The sequence below is a fragment of the Bombina bombina genome, chromosome 3 (assembly GCF_027579735.1).
Source record: "Bombina bombina isolate aBomBom1 chromosome 3, aBomBom1.pri, whole genome shotgun sequence".
NCBI classification, from domain to species: Eukaryota; Metazoa; Chordata; class Amphibia; order Anura; family Bombinatoridae; genus Bombina; species Bombina bombina.
This window is the reverse complement of record NC_069501.1, coordinates 848,403,412-848,429,322: the sequence shown is the minus strand read 5'-3', so window position 1 is coordinate 848,429,322 and position 25,911 is coordinate 848,403,412. Positions and strand designations below refer to the sequence as shown.

Here is a 25,911-nt window from a genome sequence, read left to right as displayed (position 1 = left end):
ATTAATCAAGAAGCCATCAGAACTATATCTGGAAGGTTCTAAATCTTGACTATCTGTTTGAAGACATCTGCTTGAAGATATTATTCTCCTGGATGAAGGGATTGATGACTAAAATAATCCTCTTCTCAGATGTTCATGCCTGGAATCTGAATTGTCCAAATGATGCCAGAATTGTACCCTGCCTATTGAAAATTCAAGACACCTCCTACATGGCTAGAGAACTGCAAGTTCCTCCTTAAAGATTGCTGTATGCCACTCTGTGGCAACACAGAGTTCCAACACAATTATTGGTAACCTCTCTTTCTGAAGAGACCAAACTATCTGTGCTCCACTGGACCCCACGCAGCGCCCCAACCAAGGAGACTTGTGTCTATGGATGGAGAAGGAAGCCACAAGAGAACTGGACTGGAGATTTATCCATAATGAAATAGACTTTTCTAGAATAGGATGTAATAAAATCCTTTGAGAAAAGCTGATTGAAATCATTGTACCATTGACTAGCATACAAAGAAGAAGAGGTCACATATGAAAATGAACAAAAGGAATGGCATCTGATGCAGCAATTATCAGACCTAACACTTCCATTCAGAGTGCTACCGTAGGATTGAGAATCGACTAAAGCTTTACACAAGTTGACTGTAACTTTAGCTTCCTCTGATCCTGACAATGTTGGTATCATAGATACTGAATCTATGCCGACTTCAAGAAAAGACACACTGGTATGAGACAGAAATGTTTTAAATTGGAATAAAAGTAATAGCATATTATTATAATTATGCCATAAAGTAGAATAATAGTGGCCAATACCAAAAGGTTCCCCAGCACATTAAACTCCTCATATTTAATATTCATGAGACACCCATAGACTACAGTATGTAAAGTGGTTTATATCTGTCTGGAAAACCTGTCCCCTGTCTATGGTGTAATGTGAGTACAACTGTACCTGCTAATAGTCATGTGAGTGCAAAAGGGACATCAGAACTTACCTGAAACTGCAACCACCCCACTGCACTTACATAATGCTGAAATGACAGCTTTCAGTAGAGAGCCCATCTGTACATTACAGCAAAGGATCACTGTTAGGAGTATTTTGATGACCCGATTCCTGTGACACCTGTGGCAGGCTTGTGACTAACTCCTTCACTGATAATAATTCTGTTATTACCGTTTACTCCAATCTCCCCTCTGTATTTCTGTAGCACTGAAACATCCAAACAATGAACAGCAATCAGGTCCTCACCTTGATGAGGATGGTGCAAATTGAACCAGCTGAAGACCTCCAGCTCTCTGAGAGAAAAAAATTGGCCTCAAACAGGTATGTGGAATTCTCTCAATGAAGGAGCACCTCAATTTTTCACCATCTTCCTGGAAGGCAGATATTTAGACTGGTTAATCAGTGAGGCGGGAGGAAAAGAAAACGCTTGCAGTTTTTGGTTACCTTTGTCTCCTCATTGTAGCCGGGAGTTGAATCCCAGAACTAATGAACACGTAGACTCTCACCACTGTACAAAAAAAATGTGTGGCCACATGCTATAATGGAGCCACTATTAGAAAATCTACCAGAAAAATGTATAATTATATTGTGAAAGCAAATTATATATAGCTCAGTAAATCATAGCAGGTCCTTGTGGCTGATCACTATGACCTACCACCTGAGAGTGTCTAATTGCAACCACTGCAAAATTGATCCCTATAGCACATAGGCGGTAATATTGTAATCCATTAACTGAAACTACCACAGGTAACACAAACCTCAATCTTTTACAGTGAAAATATTATTATTATTTTTTTAATAAAGCGCCAACAAATTCCGCAGCGCTATCCATGGATGCAAAAGATAAAAGTACAACAATGAAACAATATTTTTAAGGGACAGTACAAAATGTATCAAACAAATACATTAGTATTTGAGGGCCCTTTTCACGTGGAAACTTACAATCTAGAAGGGTAGAAGGGTGAGAAACAGGAGATGGGGACTGCAAGGGTGTTAGTACTGAGCTAGATGAAGGCAATTATTAGGTAAGTTGAATAAATGTGTTACTGTGTTGGGTGGTAGGCTTGCTTAAATAAAAATGTCTTTAGGGATCGTTTAAAGGAGGACAGAGCAGGGGGAAATCAAACAGCGGGAGGAATGGCGTTCCAGTGGGTTGGTGCCTTATGAGAGAAGTTCTGCAGTCTAGCATGGGAGGAGGTGATGGTAGAAGATGCAAGGAGCAGGTCATTGTTCAACTTAACCACTCTGTTCTGATTCCCCATTCACTGTGAACAGAAAACTCTCACTACTGAAAATAACCTTAATGGTTGACCTGGCTCTCACAGTTACATTGCAAGCACCCCAGTGTTAACCCAAACTAAATGTATCATCAAGTGCAAGCATCCTCCTACAAGATTACCCATCCCCATGGCAAATCCCATCCCCATGGCAAATCTCCCTTAAGTCTAGCCCTCTGTAAACATCCACAGGATTTCTCTCCCACAGCAAATATACCCCCAACAATTTATTCCACACACTGCACAAAATAAAAAGTCTATACTTAAATAAGCGAAGAGAGTTTTACTATTATCCTCCCTTACATTGAGTTGAAGTTCCTTCACTTGTTAGCCTCTTCCAACCAGAAATTGCAAGTCTACTTCATCTTGATTCTCAAAATGTTCTGGTTCTTCAAATGGATCCTGTCTGTATTTCTAAGACATTTGCTAATACTGGTTGAGATTAAAGGGGCATAAAACCCCCAAAAAATCTTTCATGATTCAGATAGAGCATAGATTTTTAAACAACATTGTGATTAACTTCTATTATCAATAATCCTTTGTTAAAGGAGCAGTAATGCACTACTGGGAGTTAGCTGAGCACATCGGCAAGCCAATGACAAGAGGCATATATGTGCATCCACCAATCAGCAGCTAGCTCCCAACTCCTGAGCCTAACTAGATATGCTTTTTGACAAAGGATACCAAGAGAATTATGCAAATTAGATAACAGAAGTGGTAAAATGCAATACAGAAAAGAAAAATGCTTTCCATCCCCCTTTAAATGTAAAAATCACCACAATAATAAAAAGAACTAGCATATTTTTCATGAAAGGAAAACCTTGAGGGATAATTCCCTGCCACTAAGAGATAACAGTGATGGAAGTAGATTCAGATGATAAAGACTACATTAGAAAATGAACTTTTAATTTACCTGTAAAAAATCCTAAACTGACTTATCATATACAGACAATCTTTTGTTTTAATTTATTTATTTTATTAAAAGTACAAAACTCAGGAAAGATGTTTTAATAAATTATTGTAATCAAGGCTTTTAACATCTTTAGCATTGAGTAAATATAGTGCGTATATCCAAGGTATACTGCACAAAAGAGATAAAAATAAATTGGGTTGGAAATGTAAATGAAAAATATCTAAGAATTCCTTTAAAATGTTCTTGAAATGATTCTCTGATGAATAGAATTGTAATATCGTCCCTTTAAAAAATGGTATAGCTGTTATACCTTGTGCAACAAAGGAACTTGAAAAGTGTGGGATGCATGGGTTATTGTAGTTTTTTCAAAATGATTGCAATGACTTTGAATCTAAAAGACAACATAATTTATGTGAGAAACTTTATTAAAATTACTAGCATCAATTAATTGTAAAGTACTACCAATTTCCACAGCAGTTGGCAAGAAAGTTCTGATGGACTGGTGCGATGGACCTTCCTAGGAATTATTGACATATTTTTAGAGCTATTCATTTCATACAGGTTTTCTAAAAAGTGTTCTATTTCCAAGACAATACCAAGTTTGGCTTGTGAGTGTGACTAACTGGTCTAGTTGAGCACAAGTGGGCATTGTTGAGTAATATGACCTGAAAGGAGGTTGATTGAGTTTGGAATTTATTTTAGACAATACAAATGGCAACAGGAAAGCGTTGAGCATACCATGCCTACAACTTTATTTTAACTTTTTCCTAATTACAAGTGTAAATAATGTAGCCTGTCATTAAATGTATTCCATTTAACACAATTATGTTTTTTTTTATTCATGTAGAAATATATGCAGTATTAAAGTCAAAGGAGGCATTCATCAACAGTTTATATAATGTTTTGCCACCACCTGCACTACTTGTAAACATTGTAAAATAGGCAGACTTTGAACAAATTACATCCTAAAAAAAATGACAAAGACATAACCAATTTGGCAGTTAAGCTTGAAATCACCCACATTTTTTTGACAGCTGAGTGGGAGTAATTATATGGGAAACTGTTGTTAAATGAGCAACCTAGCTATAATTCCCAAATATAAACGGAAAACGATCTTCTGAAACCTTATAATGGTTACGTATCTTTTATAAAAACTATCATCATGCGACAATGTGCTTACTCCCCACATATAACAGACATAAAGCTGTGTGTCCTCCACACTAATCCAAAGCTACTTGGCAAAAGATCAAGTAAGTTCTCCAGAGCAATGTAAATTGCATACGATATGCAAATAATGGCAGAGTAAAAACATTTGAAACCTAAGTTCTTTTATTGTCCTAGGTAAAAAAAAGAAAAATAATTTCAAAATGTTTTTTACCCATTATTTCTTGGTATATTAATGAAACAGAACCAAACATCAAGCCCAAGCTTAGTTAATTCTTTCTGAGAAATGAGAGCAAACTAGTGAGAAGGAACCTGAGTTCTGAGTGTATATTATCAGCAAGAAGCATTTAGAAGCCTTTGAGTTCTCTGGGGGAAGTCTTAATAATCCACTATTATATGTTTTTAGGGGTAAACTGAAAATAAAGTTCCTGTTAGATGTTTATTATTTGTGCTGTATACACAGCAGCAGGTGTGTGCCTGACTAGCAGTGCAAACATTAAAAAAAAGTATTGTGGGTGGTGGCATGGGCAAGCATCCTGCACCTGGCAAACATTGCCCTTAGGAGCCTATTCAGTGCTCCTAAAAATACATTTTCAGTATACTTTTAGGCAATGCATTAGAAGTGTTGCATATATTGTAAAAGGAGTGATTAGTGTCCCTTTAAAGTTAATATAAGAGTAACAAGGTTGTGCCATTGATTCAAGATGAAATAAACACTTATTAAAACATTAAACAGTGTGTGAGTTAAAGGGACATAATACTCATATGCTAAATCACTTGAAACTGATGCAGTATAACTGTAAAAAGCTGACAGGAAAATATCACCTGAGCATCTCTATGTAAAAAAGGAATATATTTTACCTCACAATTTCCTCAGCTCAACAGAGTAAGTTCTGTGTAAAAAGTTATACTCAGCTATTTTCTAGTCAGCTTTTTACAGCTATACTGCATCACTTTCAAGTGTTTAAACATTTGGGTATTATGGCCCTTTAAGAAAAAAGGATATACACCAAACATAGCTACCCTCCCACAATTTAAAGGGACATGAAACCCCAAATTTTTCTTTCATGATTCAGATAGAGCTTACATTTTTAAACAACTTTCCGATTTACTTGTTTTATCTAATTTGTTTCATTCTCTTTGTTTCCTTTGTTGAAAAGCATATCTAGATAGGCTAAGGAGCTGGGAACTAGCTGCTGATTGGTGTCTGCACATATATACCTCTTGTGATTGGCTTACTGATGTGTTCAGCTAGTTCCCAGTAGAGCAAGAAAAGAAACCAAGAGAATAAAGCAAAATTGATAATAGAAGTAAAATAGAAAAATGTTTACAATTGCATGCTTTATCTAAATCATGAAAGAAAAAATGTGCTTTTCCTGTGTCTTTAAAGGTGGGACCCAAGTATGTCTATGATTAATCGCCACTAGGGGTTGCAAAACACGCAAGACTTCATTATACTTCATGTCTGCTTGTACTTTTTTTAAACACGGTGTGAATAGACGTAGACTGTTTTTAATCAAGTCATCTGGTGTGTGGCTAAGCAGTTTGGTTTACTGCTGGGCAGCTAGCACCTTGCTGTGTCACTTAGCAATGCATGTGACATAACAGTCTGGTGATCAGCCTGCCTGGAGTAAGCTGCCAGGAACTTAAAACGGCCTTGGATGTTATGAATGGCACTCAAGTACGGCAGATTACAAGTTGAGCACAAAATATCGCTTCTGCTAAAGCGATATTTGCGCTCAACTGAGTAATACCAGTGCATGCTAGTGTGTGTTGTTATTACAAGTGAGGTGCAATGCGAACGCGACCTTCACATTGCACAGAAACATTGCGCTCGTGAGAGCGTGCTTCCATAGGTTCCAAAGGGAGCCTCATTCTCATGCCATCAGACACGGCATAAGAACAAGCGCAGCTAAGGGAGTAAGTCGAGCAGCGATGGGTAGCAATTTAAAATATATATGTATATGAATATATACATATGTATGTGTTGATATGTCTATATACTCATATTAACACATAAATATATATGTATATATTCATATAATATATATTTACAGGAAATACACAGTTCCCATAGAACACTATGTAAAACCACTTTTCAGTGCCGTTTTTTTTCTAACACCCTTTAGCTGCCAGTTTTAGCCCCTTATAACTGCTTTTTGCAGTTACTTTATTAAAAAATAAAGATGCTACCATTTTTAATTTTTAATAAAGATTACTATATTGAAATTTGGGGCCAATCGGTGCACTTTTAGAAAATGAACCCGAGATAGGATCTCTGGTTAATTTTCTGAGGGCTTATTGCTATAATGAGCGTGCGGTAGTAATAACTAGCCACTTGTAATGGCTGGTTATTTATCTTGCACCCACAAAAGGGCAAATTATGATAAATTAGATCTCCACTTGTAATCTAGGCTTTGTGATAAGTAAACCATGGGCAAGTGAGTGGATAAAAAAGGAATTTATTTTTTGTATTTGACTGCTATTTATATTCAATATTCAAATGTCACATTTAATATAGTCAAATTAACATTGTCTAATGGTTGGTGCTACACATGTGACACTAACAGATTGGAAAAATCAGCCAACATTTGATATTTTTAATGAATGTATCAACACATTTGTCCAACCCTATATCTTTCTAAATCTTTAATTGCTACTGAGGCTATTTAGTTTAAAAAAAAAAAAGTTAAAGCAATAATATAAATGATGTCTCTAGCAAAATCCTGAATAATCTCCCGCTTCTAGAATGATGATTGATCCTGTAGCTGAAACATACATATGCAATACTTATTAAAGTATAAAATAGCATTGTTTTTAGTATTCAAAATACTCTTAACAAATGAAAAGATATCTAAAAACTCACCAGAGTAGCAAAGAGGTGATACAGGATAAAGTAAATTGCAACCACTGGTGCCCACATATGTCCAACAGCAATGAGAGTTTGATCCATGACATCCACCCATCCTTCCTGTGTCAGAATTTGAAACATTGACATAAATGCCTGTGGAAAAGTAAGTACATTAATGAAAATAATCTTCTTAAGACAGTTGATATTCAGCACAACATAATTTGTCACATACAAAGCATGTATTGTAAATAAGATAAGGAATTGTCACATAATTAAGATATACCTGTTTTGAATTTAATTAAATGATGTGCATTTTGTATATGTGACTTTAATTAATTTAGACCAGTGGTTTCCAAACTCTTTTCTTGAGAAGTTGTTTGGTTATTGTTTACTGTTTTCTTCGGCAGTTGTGTTAATGCTAATTGCTTGGCTACTTTGTGAGGCTCCATATCAGATGAAATGGGCCACTGCATATAATCCATAACCATCAATCCAGTAACTAGCAGCAATTCATAAATCATATAAAAAAGACGTTTATTGTAGTATAAGGTCAGATAATACAAAATGTATGTTTATGTTACAGTTTATGTTTTCTTTCATGTAATTGGCAAGAGTCCATGAGCTAGTGATGTATGGGATAGAAATACCCAAGATGTGGGAGACCACAGAAGAGTAACTAGAAAGGGAGGGATAAAATAAAAACAGCTATTTCCGCTGAAAAAATTAAATCCACAAAAAATACGTTTTTCTTAAAAAAAATTCACATAAATTTTAAGAAAAAACTTAAATCATAAGCAGAAGAATCAAACTGAAATTGCTGCCTGAAGAACTTTTCTACCAAAGACTGCTTCAGAAGAAGCAAATACATCAAAATGGTAAAGATTAGTGAATGTATGCAAAGAAGACCAAGTTGCTGCTTTGCAAACCTGATCAACCGAAGCTTCATTCTTAAAAGCCCAAGAAGTGGCGACTGATCTAGTAGAATGAGCTGTAATTCTCTGAGACGGAGACTGTCCCGTCTCTACATAAGCCTTGTAAATCAAAAGCTTTAACCAAGATGCCAAAGAAATGGCAAAGGCTTTCTGACCTTTCTTAGGACCAGAAAAAACAACATATAGACTAGAAGTCTTCCTGAAATCTTTAGTAGCTTCAACATAATATTTCAAAGCTCTTACAACATCCAAAGAATGTAGAGATCTTTCAAGAGTATTATTGGGATTAGGACACAAGGAAGGAACAACAATTTCCCAACTAATGTTGTTAGAATTCACAAGCTTAGGAAGAAATTTAAACGAAGTCCGCAAAACAGCCTTATCCTGATGGAAAATCAGAAAAGGAGACTCACAAGAGAGAGCAGACAATTCAGAAACTCTTCTAGCTGAAGAGATAGCCAAAAGGAACAACACTTTCCAGGAAAGTAGTTTAATATCCAAAGAATGCGTAGGCTCAAAAGGAGGAACCTGCAAAGCCTTCAAAACCAAATTAAGACTCCAAGGAGGAGAAATTGATTTAATAACAGGCTTGATACAAACTAAAGCCTGAATATCAGGAAGATTAGCAATTTTTCTGTGAAATAAAACAGAAAGAGCAGAGGTTTGTCCCTTCAAAATACTTGCAGACAAACCTTTATCCAAACCATCCTGAAGAAACTGTAAAATTTTAGGAATTCTAAAGAATGCCAAGAGAATTTATGAGAAAAACACCATGAAATATAGGTTTTCCAAACCCGATAATAAATATTTCTTGAAACAGACTTACGAGCCTGTAGCATAGTATTAATCACTGAGTCAGAGAAATCTGTATGACTAAGCACTAAGCGTTCAATTTCCATACCTTCAAATTTAGCGATTTGAGATCCTGTTGGAAAAATGTCCCTTGAGATAGAAGGTCTGGCCTTAAGGAAAGTGGCCAAGGTTGGCAACTGGACATCTGGACAAGGTCCCCTTGGAAGGAGAACTAGAGGCGGAAAAATGTAAGCAGGTTGGTAAAACCAAGGAACTGCTAACGCATCCACCATCTCCGCCTGAGGATCCCTGGACCTGGAAAGGTACCTGGGAAGCTTCTTGTTTAGATCGGAAGCCATCAGATCTATTTTGGGAAGACCCCACATCTGTACAAGCTGACAAAATACATCTGAATGGAGAGACCACTCCCCTGGATGTAAAGACTGATGACTGAGATAATCCACTTCCCAATTGTCTACACCTGGAATATGTATTGCAGAAATTAGACAGGAGTTGGATTCCACCCAAGAAAGTATCCGAGATACTTCTTTCATCACTAAAGGACTGTGAGTTCCCCCTTGATGATTGACATGTGCCACAGTTGTGATATTGTCTGTCTGAAAATGAATGAATAATTCTCTCTTTAACATTGGCCAAGCCTGAAGAGCCCTGAAAATAGCACGGAGTTCTAAAATATTGATTGGTAACCTCACCTCTTGAGGATTCCAAACTCCTTGTGCTATCAGAGACCCTCAGACAGCTCCCCAACCTGTGAGACTTGCATCTGTTGAAATCACAGTCCAGGCAGGATGAACAAAAGAGGCCCCTTGAATAATCTGATGATGGACTAACCACCAGGACAGAGAGAGTTGAATGTTGGGACATAAGTATATCAACTGCGATATCCGAGTATAATCCCTGCACCATTGATTTAGCATGCAAGGCTGCAGAGGTCTCATATGAAAATGAGCAAAGGGGATCGCGTCCGATGCTGCAGTCATGAGACCTAAAACTTCCATGCACATAGCAACTGAAGGGAATGATCGAGACTGAAGGTTTCGACAGGCAGAAACCAATTTCATTCGTCTCTTGTCTGTAAAAGACAAAGTCATGGACACTGAATCTATCTGAAAACCTAAAAAAGTGACCCTTGTCTGAGGAATCAAGGAACTCTTTGGTAAATTGATCCTCCAACCATGTCTTTGAAGAAACAACACAAGTTGATTTGTGTGAGATGCTGCTAAATGATAAGATTGAGCCAGTACCAAGATATCGTCAAAATAAGGAAACACCGCAATACCCTGCTCTCTGATTACAGATAGAAGGGCACCGAAAGCCTTTGAAAAGATTCTTGGAGCTGTTGCTAGACCAAAAGGAAGAGCAGCAAACTGGTAATGCTTGTCTAGAAAAGAGAATCTCAGAAACAGTTAGTGGTCTGGATGAATCGGAATATGAAGATACTCATCCTGTAAGTCTATTGAGGACATGTAATGACCTTGCTGAACAAAAGGCAGAATAGTCAATATAGTCATCATCTTGAAAGTTGGAACTCTTAGAAAATGATTCAAAAACTTCAAATCCAGAACTGGTCTGAAAGAATTTCCCTTCTTCGGGACAATGAATAGATATGAATAAAAACCCAGACCCTGTTACAGAATTGGAACTGGTACAATCACTCCTGAAAGCTATAGATCTGAAACACATTTCAGAAAAGCCTAGGCTTTCACAGGATTTGTTGGATATGGCTCCCAGGTGTCTTTTATACAAGTAACGAGTTGAGATTAGGAGCACTCTCTTAAAGGGAGTGCTCCTAATCTCAGCTTGTTACCTGTATAAAAGACACCTGTCAACCGAAGCAATCAATCAATCAGATTCCAAACTCTCCACCATGGCCAAAACCAAAGAGCTGTCCAAGGATGTTAGGGACAAGATTGTAGACTTGCACAAAGCTGGAATGGGCTACAAGACCACAGGCAAGCAGCTTGGTGATAAGGTGACAACAGTTGGTGCGATTATTCGCAAATGGAAGAAACATAAAATAACTGTCAATCTCCCTCAGTCTGGGGCTCCATGCAAGATCTCACCTTGTGGAGTTTTAATGATCATGAGAATGGTGAGGAATCATCCCAGAACTACACGGAAGGATCTTGTCAATGATCTCAAGGCAGTTGGGACCATAGTCACCAAGAAAACAATTGGTAACACACTACACCATGTAGGACTAAAATCCTGCAATGTCTGCAAGGTCCCCCTGCTCAAGAAAGCACATGTAGAGGCCTGTCTGAAGTTTGCCAGTGAACATCTAAATGATTCAGAGGAGAACTGGGTAAAAGTATTGTGGTCAGATGAGACCAAAATCGAGCTTTTTAGCATCAACTCAATTTGCCGTGTTTGGAGGGAGGAAGAATGCTGCCTATGATCCCATGAACACCATCCCACCATCAAACATGAAGGTGGAAAAAATATGCTTTGGGGGTATTTTTCTGCTAAGGGACAGGAGAACTTCACCGCATCAAAGGGACGATGGGCGGGGCCATGTACCATCAAATCTGGAGTGAAAACCTCCTTCCCTCAGCCAGGACATTGAAAATCGGTCGTGGATGGGTATTCCAGCATGAAAATGGCCCAAAACACACATCCAAGGCAACAAAGGAGTGGCTAAAGAAGAAACACAGTAAGGTCCTGGATTGGCCTAGCCAGTCTCCAGACCTTAATCCCATAGAAAATCTGTGGAGGGAGCTGAAGGTTTGAATTGCCAAACGTCAGCCTCAAAACCTTAATCACTTGAAGAGGATCTGCAAAGAGGAGTGGGACAAAATCCCTCCTGAGATGTGTGAAAACCTGGTGGCCAACTACAAGAAACCTCTGACCTCTGTGATTGCCAACAAGGGTTTGGCTACCAAATACTCTCATGCTTTGAAAAGGGGTCAAATACTTATTTCACTCATTAAAATGCAAATCAATTTATAACTTTTTTGAAATGCGTTTTTCTGGATCTGTTTTGTTTTGTTATTCTGTCTCTCAAATAAACCTACCATTAAAATTATAGACTGATCATTTCAGTCAAATCCGCAAGGGATCAAATATTTTCCCCCTCACTGTATGTATATATATATATATATATATATATATATATATAAGTAAATACAACCCTACATACATACACACATTATCTCACAAAAGTAAACACAACCCTCATATTTTTATAAATATTTTATTATATTTTTTCATGTGAGAACACTAAAGAAATTACACTTTGCTACAATGTAAAGTAGTGAGTGTACAGCCTGTATAACAGTGTAAATTTGCTGTCCCCTCAAAATAACTCAACACACAGCCATTAATGTCTAAACCGTTGGCAACAAAAGTGAGTACACCCCTAAGTGGAAATGTCCAAATTGGGCCCAAAGTATCAATATTTTGCGTGGCCACCATTATTTTCCAGCACTGCCTTAACCCTCTTGGGTATGGAGTTCACCAGAGCTTCACAGGTTGCCACTGGAGTCCTCTTCCACTCCTCCATGACGACATCACGGAGCTGGTGGATGTTAGAGACCTTGCGCTCCTCCACCTTCCGTTTGAGGATGCTCCACAGATGCTCAAAAGGGTTTAGGTCTGGAGACATGCTTGGCCAGTCTATCACCATTACCCTCAGCTTCTTTAACAAGGCAGTGGTCGTCTTGGAGGTGTGTTTGGAGTCGTTATCATGTTGGAATACTGCCCTGCGGCCAATCTCCGAAGGGAGGGGATCATGCTCTGCTTCAGTATGTCACAGTACATGTTGGCATTCATGGTTCCCTCAATGAACTGTAGCTTCCCAGTGCCGGCAGCACTCATGCAGGCCCAGACCATGACACTCCCACCGGCATGCTTGACTGTAGGCAAGACACACTTGTCTTTGTACTCCTCACCTGGTTGCCGTCACACACGCTTGACACCATCTGAACCAAATAAGTTTATCTTGGTCTCATCGGACCACAGGACATCGTTCCAGTAATCCATGTCCATAGTCTGCTAGTTTTAAACAAACTGTTTGCGTGCTTTCATGTACATCATCTTTAGAAGAGGCTTCCTTCTGGGGCGACAGCCATGCAGACCAATTTGATGCAGTGTGTGGCATATGGTCTGAGCACTGACAGGCTGACCCCCCCACCCCTTCAACCTCTGCAGCAATGCTGGCAGTTCTCATACATCTATTTCCCAAAGACAACCTCTGGATATGATGCAGAGCACGTACACTCAACTTCTTTGGTCGACCATGGTGAGACCTGTTCTGAGTGGAACCTGTCCTGTAAAACTGCTGTATGGTCTTGCCCACCGTGCTGCAGCTCAGTTTCAGGGTCTTGGCAATCTTCTTATAGCCTAGGCCATCTTTATGTAGAGCAACAATTCTTTTTTTCAGATCCTCAGAGAGTTATTTGCCATGAGGTGTCATGTTGAACTTCCAGTGACCAGTATGAGAGTGTGAGAGCGATAACACCAAATTAAACTCCCCATTCACTCCTGAGACCTTGCAACACTAACGAGTCACATGACACTGGGGAGGGAAAATGGCTAATTGGGCCCAATTTGGACATTTCCACTTAGGGGTGTCCACTTTTGTTGCCAATGGTTTAGACATTAATGGCTGTGTGTTGAGTTATTTTGAGGGGACAGCAAATTTACACTGTTATACAGGCTGCACACTTACTACTTTACATTGTAGCAAAGTGTCATTTCTTCAGTGTTCTCACATGAAAAGGTATCATAAAATATTTACAAAAATGTGAGGGGTGTACTCACTTTTGTGAGATACTTGTAAATACATACATATACATTATAGCCCTTTCCAGTCAAATACTTTGTCATATACTTTTTAACCCTTCATTTTTTATTAATAGTTATAAGAAATAGTGGCCTAGATTTGGAGTTCGGCGGTAAAAGGGCTGTTAACGCTCCGTGGGCTTTTTTCTGGCCGCACCATAAATTTAACTCTGGTATCGAGAGTTTAATCAAATGCTGCGTTAGGCTCCAAAAAAGGAGCGTAGAGCATTTTTACCGCAAATGCAACTCTCGATACCAGAGTTGCTTACGGACGCGGCAAGCCTCAAAAACGTGCTTGTGCACGATTCTCCCATAGGAAACAATGGGGCTGTTTGAGCTGAAAAAAAACCTAACACCTGCAAAAAAGCAGCGTTCAGCTCCTAACGCAGCCCCATTGTTTCCTATGGGGAAACACTTCCTACGTCTGCACCTAACACTCTAACATGTACCCCGAGTCTAAACACCCCTAACCTTACACTTATTAACCCCTAATCTGCCGCCCCCGCTATCGCTGACACCTGCATATTTTTTTTAACCCCTAATCTGCCGCTCCATACACCGCCACAACCTACGTTATCCCTATGTACCCCTAATCTGCTGCCCTAACATCGCCGACCCCTATATTATATTTATTAACCCCTAATCTGCCCCCCTCAACGTCGCCGACACCTGCCTACACTTATTAACCCCTAATCTGCCGAGCGGACCTGAGCGCTACTATAATAAAGTTATTAACCCCTAATCCGCCTCACTAACCCTATCATAAATAGTATTAACCCCTAATCTGCCCTCCCTAACATCGCCGACACCTACCTTCAATTATTAACCCCTAATCTGCCGAGCGGACCTCACCGCTACTATAATAAATGTATTAACCCCTAAAGCTAAGTCTAACCCTAATACTAACACCCCCCTAAGTTAAATATAATTTACATCTAACGAAATTAATTAACTCTTATTAAATAACTTATTCCTATTTAAAGCTAAATACTTACCTGTAAAATAAATCCTAATATAGCTACAATATAAATTATAATTATATTATAGCTATTTTAGGATTAATATTTATTTTACAGGTAACTTTGTATTTATTTTAACCAGGTACAATAGCTATTAAATAGTTAAGAACTATTTAATAGTTACCTAGTTAAAATAATAACAAATTTACCTGTAAAATAAATCCTAACCTAAGATATAATTAAACCTAACACTACCCTATCAATAAATTAATTAAATAAACTACCTACAATTACCTACAATTAACCTAACACTACACTATCAATAAATTAATTAAACACAATTCCTACAAATAAATACAATTAAATAAACTAGCTAAAGTACAAAAAATAAAAAAGAACTAAGTTACAAAAAATAATAAAATATTTACAAACATAAGAAAAATATTACAACAATTTTAAACTAATTACACCTACTCTAAGCCCCCTAATAAAATAACAAAGCCCCCCAAAATAAAAAATTCACTACCCTATTCTAAATTAAAAAAGTTACAAGCTCTTTTACCTTACCAGCCCTGAACAGGGCCCTTTGCGGGGCATGCCCCAAGGATTTCAGCTCTTTTGCCTGTAAAAAAAAACATACCATACCCCCCCCCCAACATTACAACCCACCACCCACATACCCCTAATCTAACCCAAACCCCCCTTAAATAAACCTAACACTAAGCCCCTGAAGATCTTCCTACCTTGTCTTCACCATACCAGGTTCACCGATCCGTCCTGGCTCCAACATCTTCATCCAACCCAAGCGGGGGTTGGCGATCCATCATCCGGTGCTGAAGAGGTCCAGAAGAGGCTCCAAAGTCTTCCTCCTATCCGGCAAGAAGAGGACATCCGGACCGGCAAACATCTTCTCCAAGCGGCATCTTCAATCTTCTTCCATCCGGTGCGGAGCGGGTCCATCTTGAAGCAGGCGACGCGGATCCATCCTCTTCTTCCGTTGTCTCCCGACGAATGACGGTTCCTTTAAGGGACGTCATCCAAGATGGCGTCCCTCGAATTCCGATTGGCTGATAGGATTCTATCAGCCAATCGGAATTAAGGTAGGAATTTTCTGATTGGCTGATGGAATCAGCCAATCAGAATCAAGTTCAATCCGATTGGCTGATCCAATCAGCCAATCAGATTGAGCTCGCATTCTATTGGCTGATCGGAACAGCCAATAGAATGCGAGCTCAATCTGATTGGCTGATTGGATCAGCCAATCGGATTGAACTTGATTCTGATTGGCTGATTCCATCAGCCAATCAGAATATTCCTACCTTAATTCCGATTGGCTGATAGAATCCTATCAGCCAATCGGAATTCGAGGGACGCCATCTTGGATGACGTCCCTTAAAGGAACCGTCATTCGTCGGGAGACAACGGAAGAAGAGGATGGATCCGCATCGCCTGCTTCAAGATGGACCCGCTCCGCACCGGATGGAAGAAGATTGAAGATGCCGCTTGGAGAAGATGTTTGCCGGTCCGGATGTCCTCTTCTTGCCGGATAGGAGGAAGACTTTGGAGCCTCTTCTGGACCTCTTCAGCACCGGATGATGGATCGCCAACCCCCGCTTGGGTTGGATGAAGATGTTGGAGCCAGGACGGATCGGTGAACCTGGTATGGTGAAGACAAGGTAGGAAGATCTTCAGGGGCTTAGTGTTAGGTTTATTTAAGGGGGGTTTGGGTTAGATTAGGGGTATGTGGGTGGTGGGTTGTAATGTTGGGGGGGGGTATGGTATGTTTTTTTTTACAGGCAAAAGAGCTGAAATCCTTGGGGCATGCCCCGCAAAGGGCCCTGTTCAGGGCTGGTAAGGTAAAAGAGCTTGTAACTTTTTTAATTTAGAATAGGGTAGGGAATTTTTTATTTTGGGGGGCTTTGTTATTTTATTAGGGGGCTTAGAGTAGGTGTAATTAGTTTAAAATTGTTGTAATATTTTTCTTATGTTTGTAAATATTTTATTATTTTTTGTAACTTAGTTCTTTTTTATTTTTTGTACTTTAGCTAGTTTAGTTAATTGTATTTATTTGTAGGAATTGTGTTTAATTAATTTATTGATAGTGTAGTGTTAGGTTAATTGTAGGTAATTGTAGGTAGTTTATTTAATTAATTTATTGATAGGGTAGTGTTAGGTTTAATTATATCTTAGGTTAGGATTTATTTTACAGGTAAATTTGTTATTATTTTAACTAGGTAACTATTAAATAGTTCTTAACTATTTAATAGCTATTGTACCTGGTTAAAATAATTAAAAAGTTGCCTGTAAAATAAATATTAATCCTAAAATAGCTATAATATAATTATAATTTATATTGTAGCTATATTAGGATTTATTTTACAGGTAAGTATTTAGCTTTAAATAGGAATAAGTTATTTAATAAGAGTTAATTAATTTCGTTAGATGTAAATTATATTTAACTTAGGGGGGTGTTAGTGTTAGGGTTAGACTTAGCTTTAGGGGTTAATCAATTTATTAGAATAGCGGTGAGCTCCGGTCGTCAGATTAGGGGTTAATAATTGAAGTTAGGTGTTGGCGATGTTAGGGAGGGCAGATTAGGGGTTAATACTATTTATGATAGGGTTAGTGAGGCGGGTTAGGGGTTAATAACTTTATTATAGTAGCGCTCAGGTCCGCTCGGCAGATTAGGGGTTAATAAGTGTAGGCAGGTGTCGGCGATGTTGAGGGGGGCAGATTAGGGGTTAATAAATATAATATAGGGGTCGGCGGTGTTAGGGGTAGCAGATTAGGGGTACATAGGGATAACGTAGGTGGCGGCGCTTTGCGGTCGGAAGATTAGGGGTTAATTATTTTAAGTAGCTGGCGGCGACGTTGTGGGGGGCAGGTTAGGGGTTAATAAATGTAATACAGGGGTCGGCGGGGTTAGGGGCAGCAGATTAGGGGTACATAAGTATAACGTAGGTGGCGGTCGGCAGATTAGGGGTTAAAAATTTTAATCGAGTGGCGGCGGTGTGGGGGGGGCCTCGGTTTAGGGGTACATAGGTAGTTTATGGGTGTTAGTGTACTTTAGGGTACAGTAGTTAAGAGCTTTATGAACCGGCGTTAGCCAGAAAGCTCTTAACTCCTGCTATTTTCATGCGGCTGGAATTTTGTCGTTAGAGCTCTAACGCTCACTTCAGAAACGACTCTAAATACCAGCGTTAGAAAGATCCCATTGAAAAGATAGGCTACGCAAATGGCGTAGGGGGATCTGCGGTATGGAAAAGTCGCGGCTGAAAAGTGAGCGTTAGACCCTTTAATCACTGACTCCAAATACCAGCGGGCGGCCAAAACCAGCGTTAGGAGCCTCTAACGCTGGTTTTGACGGCTACCGCCGAACTCCAAATCTAGGCCAGTGTTTTTTAGAAAGTGTATAATTCAGTGTAATAGTTTATGTTATTGAATTTATGTTGTGTTTGGTGCAACTTTTTTCTTAACTCTTACACTTTACGCTAGGGCTTCAGGCGTGCTAATCTATTGTGTACAAAATAAAATTAGTTTGCGCTCGAGCGCAACTGTTTATACTCAACTTGTAATATGCACGCTAGTTAGCATGGTTGCGATATTGCTTATCACGTCCCATGCTAACAATAGCAGGTCACTTGCAAGCTAGTTCTTAATCTTTCTAATCTTATTTTATTTCTGGTTGCTGATTCATATATAAATTTAAGCATTTTTTAAAGCAGAATATATTTTACTTTTTTCATTTTCAATATACTGCTGAATGTTTAATTTAAAGCTAAACAATAAGATAAATGATTGAATTGCATTATTATTAAATTGTATTTTTTAATCATTGTTTAAAAAGACCAGAAGTAGCAGTGAGCTATCTTGATTCCTTTAACCCATTAACATTTTTTTTTATCAATGGAAAGCAGTTTTCTGCATAAAAATTAATGTTAACATTTATTAAAGGGACAGTAAAGTCAAAATTAAACTTTTGTGATTCAAACAGAGCATTATTGACTTAGTTCTTGTATTATCCTTTGTTGAAAAGCATACCTATGTACGCTAACGAGCAGCAATGCACTACTGGGAGTCAGCAGCTGATTGGTGACAGTGCATATGTCTCTTGTTATTGGCTCACCAATGTGTTCATCTAGGTACAAGTTGTGCATTGCTGCGCCTTCAACAAAATATACCAAGAGAAAAAAATTTGATAAGAGAAGCAAGTTGCATTCAAATACTCACAGAGCAAACATTTTTTTAAAGAAATTTTTTTGCATTATATTAAAAATTGTTATTAATTTGAAACCATCTGTGAGGAGTAAGGATTTTGCAATATGTTTTTCTGTCTCATCTAAAATAATTACTGATTTTGTTTATAGCTAGAGGCTTATTTTTTATGCTATAATGTCTTACAAAAGTTCAACAAAAATATATGTTTTATGATCAATATCATAGCTACAATCACATTTTCTATTTTACAGCTACTATTTTTTTTATTTTGCATTTTACAACAATAATGCACTGTATTGAATGTACTGTTTGAATCTGTTGAGTAAAATACTCACTGGACAAAAATGTAAGTGTCGGTAAATCCAAGCGTTTAACAAACGCTAGGATTTACCATCGCTAAAAACCAAAGGGAGTTTCATTCATCAACCATGAAAAAAGGCTGCTAAACCCTCCCTTTCTGTGCCATTGCACAACGCTAAATTCAGGGGCTCCGGCTGCCAACGGCACAACAATATCCTTCAATGAGGTGACGTTTGCAATACCAATAGCGGTGCGTGTCAACTGACAAGTTTATGTATGCACGCACCGCTATTGGTTCAGAGGTTCAAGAGGCACCTCATTAGTAGAAGATCGTTGTGCCGTAGGTGGCAGGAGTAGCTGAATTTATCGCTGTGCAACTGCACAGAAAGGGTGAGTTTAGCACCCTCTTTACTACATGGTTGATCAATGAAATTCCCCTTGATTTTTAGTGATGGTAAATCCTGGTGTTTGTTAAAGGCTTGGATTTACCATCACTTTAAGTGAAATAAAAAACCCTACATTTTTGTTTCAGAAAAATACCAATCCATCCATAGGTCAAGAGGGTTATATGTTTCATTATAACAAGATATTTTTAGTTAAAAGGTACAATTTCATCAGTTTATGTTAATATGAATCCAAAATGCAACCATCAAACTGACAGTGTCAGCAGCTGTGAAAATGAGACCTTAAGATTTATGGAAATGTATGATTTCTGAATTAATACTCTTTGAAGAAAAGAATGTCAGGATTTCTTCAGTTTTATGCCATTAAATAGCTTATTTTTATTCTTGTGCTGAAAACTATAAACCTTAAAAAAGTCATGGCGTTTATTTTATTTTTTAAATATCATCTTTATTGGATTTTATATACAACACAATTCAAACAAATTCAAAAGAAAACATTTCTCTTATCTTGATATGTATCAAAACCATTTTTTCTAAACACAAAATTAACTATGCAGTATACCCCTATTTGCCGTCAAAAAGGACCTCACTGCTAAGCGTATTCCTAGCCTTAGTATATTCTAGACGCATATTTATCCTTCATGCATTGAATTACTTCAATCAATTCCGTGTCTATCCTCCTTTAGCAGAGAGAAAAAAAAAAAATGGAAAAATGTTCCCTCCTATCCTCCCCACCCCCCTCACCCACTCACTCCTCTAGGGACATTCCCCCATATACTAGGAAAATTACCAGCCAATATTTGAAGTTGAACATATATCGAGTCTCTCAACGGTTTGACCATCACAATTTGCGTCTCTAATGGAAATGATAAGATGAATAATTTCCATTGCTTAAAAAAAACCTCTAATCGACTATCAGTCTGATTGGGAAGATTCAATTGGTCAGATATAAATTGTGCAAACAGAGCATTTTTAAGCTCTTTCACACTAGGGGCTGCTTTAGCTTTCCAGGCTCTTAAAAACATATTTCGCCCTAAGAGTAAAATCATATTGATTAATCCAACTTGCTTCAAAGTTTCTTGTGATTGGACCAAAAAGAATATATCTAATGGTTGAATATGATAATTCAAATTAAGAATTGTCCGCATCCAATACATTACTTTCAACCAAAATTGACCAATTTTTGGACAAGCCCAAAAGCAATGCATAAGATCAGCTTTAACAGCAGAGCACTTGGGACAGCTGATCGTTACCTTATACCAAGCAGACAACTTTGCAGGAGTCAGATAGGTCATAAAAGAGATCTTCACCTGGGATTCTCTCCATGCAGTCAACACCCAACTTTTGTCCATAATTTTAAATGTATTTGTTATAGTTTGACTATTTATCTCAGGGAAGAGACTACTCCATTTCGCAACAATATATTCTCTTTGTTCATTTGAAAGTCCAAGATTAAGAAGCATATAAAACGGGGCAATAGAATATAAACCTTGCTGAAAACTATTGATTTGAGATTGAAACATAAATATCCAATCCTCTCCATAATTTTGTTTAAGTTCAAATATATAATGTCTTATCTGTAGATAAGCAAAAAAATCTTTATTCGAAAGTCCAAATTGTTGTCTTAGTTCGGCAAAAGACAGCACTGTTAAATCAGATTTCAACAACTGTGCAACAAATATCAATCCTTTAGAGAGCCACAGCCTGAAAACCTCTACAGACATACCTGGAACAAAATTTGGATTCCCTGTGATGGGCAGATATTTTGATATATATGGAGAACATCCTAACAGTACACAAAATTTTTGCCATGCGCAGATAATATTTCTATATGTTATCAAAGAAAAGAGGGAAGAGGGGAGTGCAGTCATAGGACAATGTAAAATAGCATCCAATCGAAACGGGATACGAAAGCTGTCTCCCATGCAACCTCAGAAACCTGATTCTGTTCGGTTAGCCAATCAACTGCTAAACTGTAAAATTGTATATTTGGGAGAGATAGACCTGCCGCATCTCTACTACATGTGAGTCGTGCCACAGCAACACGAGCCCTAGCTCCTTTCCAGAGTAATATGGAACATGCCCTATAGAATTTATTTATATCTATTTTTTTTATGGGAATCGGAATATTTTGAATAAAATAAAACACTTTAGGAAAAAGAATAGTCTTTATAAGTGTAGCTCTAGCAAACAGGGAGATGGGAAGATTCTTCCATCCTTCCATTCTTTCCCTACACTCCTGAAAGCATTTGGTGAAATTAAGTTTATACCATTCTTCTGGATTCACACTTAGTCTGATACCAAGATATGTAATTTGCGTAGTCTCAGAAAACGGATGTTCAATATTCTGCTTTTTTCTATTAATCCATAATAATTCGGATTTAGTAAGATTAATTTTGTAACCCGAAATAGCCCCAAACAATTCTGTTGATTCTAACAAAAGAGAAAGACTTTGTGCAATGTCACTCAAACACAAGATTATATCATCTGCATACATTAATAAAACAAGTTTTTGATCTCCTATACTAATCCCCTTTAATTGTTGCCGAAGTAAAATTGCAAAAGGTTCTAGGGATATATTAAATAGCAATGGTGATAAGGGGCATCCCTGTCGGGTGCCCCTCTGGAGTATTAACCGTTGTGAGGTTTCCCCGTTAATTAATAATGAAGATATTGGAGAGCTATATATCAACCGTGTGAATTCTAAAATATGTCCCGACAAACCGAATTGTTCTAGTGAAAAAAATAAATGCAGCCAAGAGATGCGGTCGAACGCTTTCTCCGCGTCGACCGTTAATAACGCCAAATCTGGTATGTTATTCTGCTTTGTTAGTCTAAGTTTGTTCCAAAAAAAAATCAAGCAACGTCATGATCTTACGCGTATTTTTAGTAGGGTTTCTCCCAGCCATAAACCCTGACTGATTTTCATGAATTATTGTTCCTAGATGAGACTTTAATCTTTTCGCTAAGATAGATGTTAAAAGTTTGTAATCCGTATTAAGGACCGATATAGGTCTGTAAGATTCTGGTAACTCCAAATCTTTGTTTTTTTTTGGGATCAAGGAGATCAGCGCAGCAGCGAAATATGTGGAGCACTTAATATTCTCAATAAAATAATGATTAAATAATTTCGTAAGGTTTGAGACAATCTGTAACTGCAGTATCCTATAAAATTCAATAGGGAGGCAGTCTGGGCCTGCAGCTTTATTAGTTTTAGCAGCTTTAATTGCTGCATAAACCTCTTGGTCTTCAATTGGTTTATTAATTTCTGCCAAGCCTTCTGACGAGATTTTAGGAATCTTAATCTTGTCCCAAAATTGTTTCTGTCTATCCAAATCATAGTCCTCAGCTTTATATAAATCAGAAAAATATTGGTGAAAAATTTTACAGATATCTGAATTTTTAGTGAATCTATTTGTTTTAGATCTAATGGCGGTTATCATCTTGCGATGAGTTGTTTTAGTTAACTTAGCCAAAAATTTGGCTGAGCGTCCCGCAAACCCGCCATATAGAGCTTTCTGCCTTTGTATTTCGGCAGTAGTTTTCTGCTGGATAAAAATATCTCGGGCTGTTTTCGCCTCTAAATATTTCCGCCATTTCTCGCTAGAGTGCTCTCGCAGATATGCTGTGTACGTGTTTCTCACACGATTATTCAATTGTGTCTCTTGGTGTTTAAATTTTCTTTTATGCTTGCATAGGTACGCCTTGATTTAACCGCGGATTACGGCTTTCGTCGCGTCCCAATATACCTCCGGTTTGTCTGCATAAGAATTATTGAAAAACTCGTATTCACGCCATTGATTACTCAGCCAGTTCTGAAATTTTATATCATTTACCAGATACTTAGGAAAAAACACTGTTTGACTGGGGACAGTTTGTCTATTTATTATATTCAGCAGCAATGTAATTGTAGCATGATCTGAAATCGTTATATCTCCGATATCTGCTTTCCAGTCCCAGCCAATCATTTTATCTGCGACCAAAAAGAAGCCTATCCTTGATAAGGAGCGATGCCCCTTAGATAGACATGTAAAGGCTCTTACATCTGGATTTTGGTTACGCCAGACATCTATTAACCCTAATTGCAAACAAAATTCCCGGAGGATACGAGTCTTCCTATCCCGCGGGGAGCTAAATACTTCCTTGTCTCTATCTAAAATGGGCTCCGCTACTAAATTAAAATCTCCTCCCACTATAAGTTGTTGTCCAACAAATTTATGGAGATATAGTAGCATCTTATCCCAGAATACCCTGTCCATTTTATTGGGGCCATAAATGTTGCAAAGTACATAACGACTCTTATTAACAGTAATTTCGACTATTAGAAATCGCCCTTCCGGATCTCGTTTAATTGATTCTATCTTATATTCCCAATTTTTATTAAAGAGGATAGCAACTCCACGTTACAAGATTTAAAAGGGGAGGCGATCACCTCTCCTACCCAACTAGTCTGTAATTTCAAAGTTTCCGAATCTTTTAAGTGTGTCTCTTGGAGGAAGGCGATATTAGGTTTAAGTTTTGCCAAATGTTTAATTATCGCCTTCCTTTTTATTGGGGAGTTTATGCCCCCTACATTCCAAGATACCAAACTAAGATTATCCAACATATACCCCGAAAGATAGATTCAACTGGGCAACACAACATAGAAACATAAATCTCTAAGGGAGCATGCATGCCGCGAGAACAGGTAAGGGGTGAGAGAGGCTGGGAGGAGAGAGGGGGAGGGAAAAAAAAAAAAAAAAGGAAAAAAAAAAAAAGGAAAAAAAAATAAATAAATAAAAATAAATAAATAAATAAATAAAAAATATAGACACTTGTCCGGCAACATAAAACAATCCATATTCCAATACATAATAATCAACACCTTTTTCTTTTCTTTTTGCAAATGACAGCTTGACCATCAAAATAACATGATTCATATTCCAATACAAAATAATCAGCATCTTTCCTCAAATTATTGTTAAATACAACAGATCAATTCACATATTTTGTACTTGCTCATACAATATCCATTTTTTTGCAAAAAGACAACGCTTCCTCCCTATTGTTCACTACATAAGAAGTTCCAGCCTTGTTAATTAAAAGTTTTGCGGGGTACACCAATCTAACATTATATTCAGCTTTGAGGAATTTATCAAAAAAAGGGGCCATTTCCTTTCTTTTGGCTCTAGTTTCTGTAGAAAAATCTTGATAGATCCAGATCCTATGTGCATTAATATTAAGGGCATTAAGCTTCCTATAATAACTCAAAAATAAAACTTTGTCTTGATAATTGACAAACTTAAAAATAACAGGTCTCGGCCTGGAGATAGGGCTATTCTCTCTAAGTATCCCAATTCTATGGGCTCTCTCAATCAAAAATGGTGTAGAAGGAGGTGGAATCAAGAGGGCCTGAGGCAGGGTGACCGAAACAAATTGTAACAAATCTCTGAATTCAGTTGACTCAGGTAGGCCAATCACTCTCAAATTATTTCGCCTCGACCTATCTTCAAGGTCCTCTATTCGATTTTGCAGCTGAGTGATGGCCTTATCCTGAATATCCGATACAGAAACGACAGAATTCACCCTATCCTCTAAGTCGGACACTCTTGTCTCCACCTCGTCCATTCTAGCTGTGAATTGCCTAATCTCTTCTGTAAGATTAACTATCTCTGTCTTAATTTCTTGTTTAACTGCTTCTAGGTGCGGTGTCATTACTTTTGCCATTTCAGCCAAGAATTCTGACATATCACTGCAAGAAAAATTCACAGTTCCAGTTTCTTGGGGGGTGTCTTGAGATGTATCTATGTGTTTAGTATTGCCTCTCTTGTCCTTATACTTGGGTGGCATTATAGGTGAGGCGTTTATTTTAACATAAAAATCATCATTGAATCAGATGCCACAATAGTGTAATTCAATAATTAAAAATAACTCAAAACACAAAAGTGAAAGAAAGTTATTACGGTAGAGAAGATTACTTTATGATACCATAATGCTATAGAACCTATGATAGTAGGGCAACATATAAGCCTCAAGAAACAGCTTTTGTTTTGGATGATAAACGTGTTGCTGTTATTTTAATAAATATAATTTTAATAATATATTTGCATCTATTTTTGGCTGATATCTGATATCGCTGGGTGTACAGTCAGATGGGTGGCTGCAAAGTCCAAATCTGCTCTTTTGGCACCTGTAGGTGCAGCAGTTATGAGTGTGTACCACACTTTGATATGGATACCATCATCCCACTGGACCTGGACATTCCAGTCTGCCATATATGCGCCTTATAGGTGCTCCACAGATGTGAGTTGAATATTATTTATCA

General features: G+C 37.8%; 1 protein-coding gene across 2 annotated transcripts in view; it reads right to left on the bottom strand.

Annotated features, from left to right (window-relative positions):
* The window catches only part of NALCN (sodium leak channel, non-selective), a 1,159,715-nt gene that overhangs the window by 388,716 nt on the left and 745,088 nt on the right, over window positions 1-25,911 (bottom strand). For both annotated transcript variants that reach the window (XM_053707809.1, XM_053707808.1), the window contains one exon: window positions 7,215-7,352. In XM_053707809.1, the coding sequence (XP_053563784.1) occupies window positions 7,215-7,352 (138 nt within the window). The remainder of the gene's footprint in view (window positions 1-7,214; window positions 7,353-25,911) is intronic.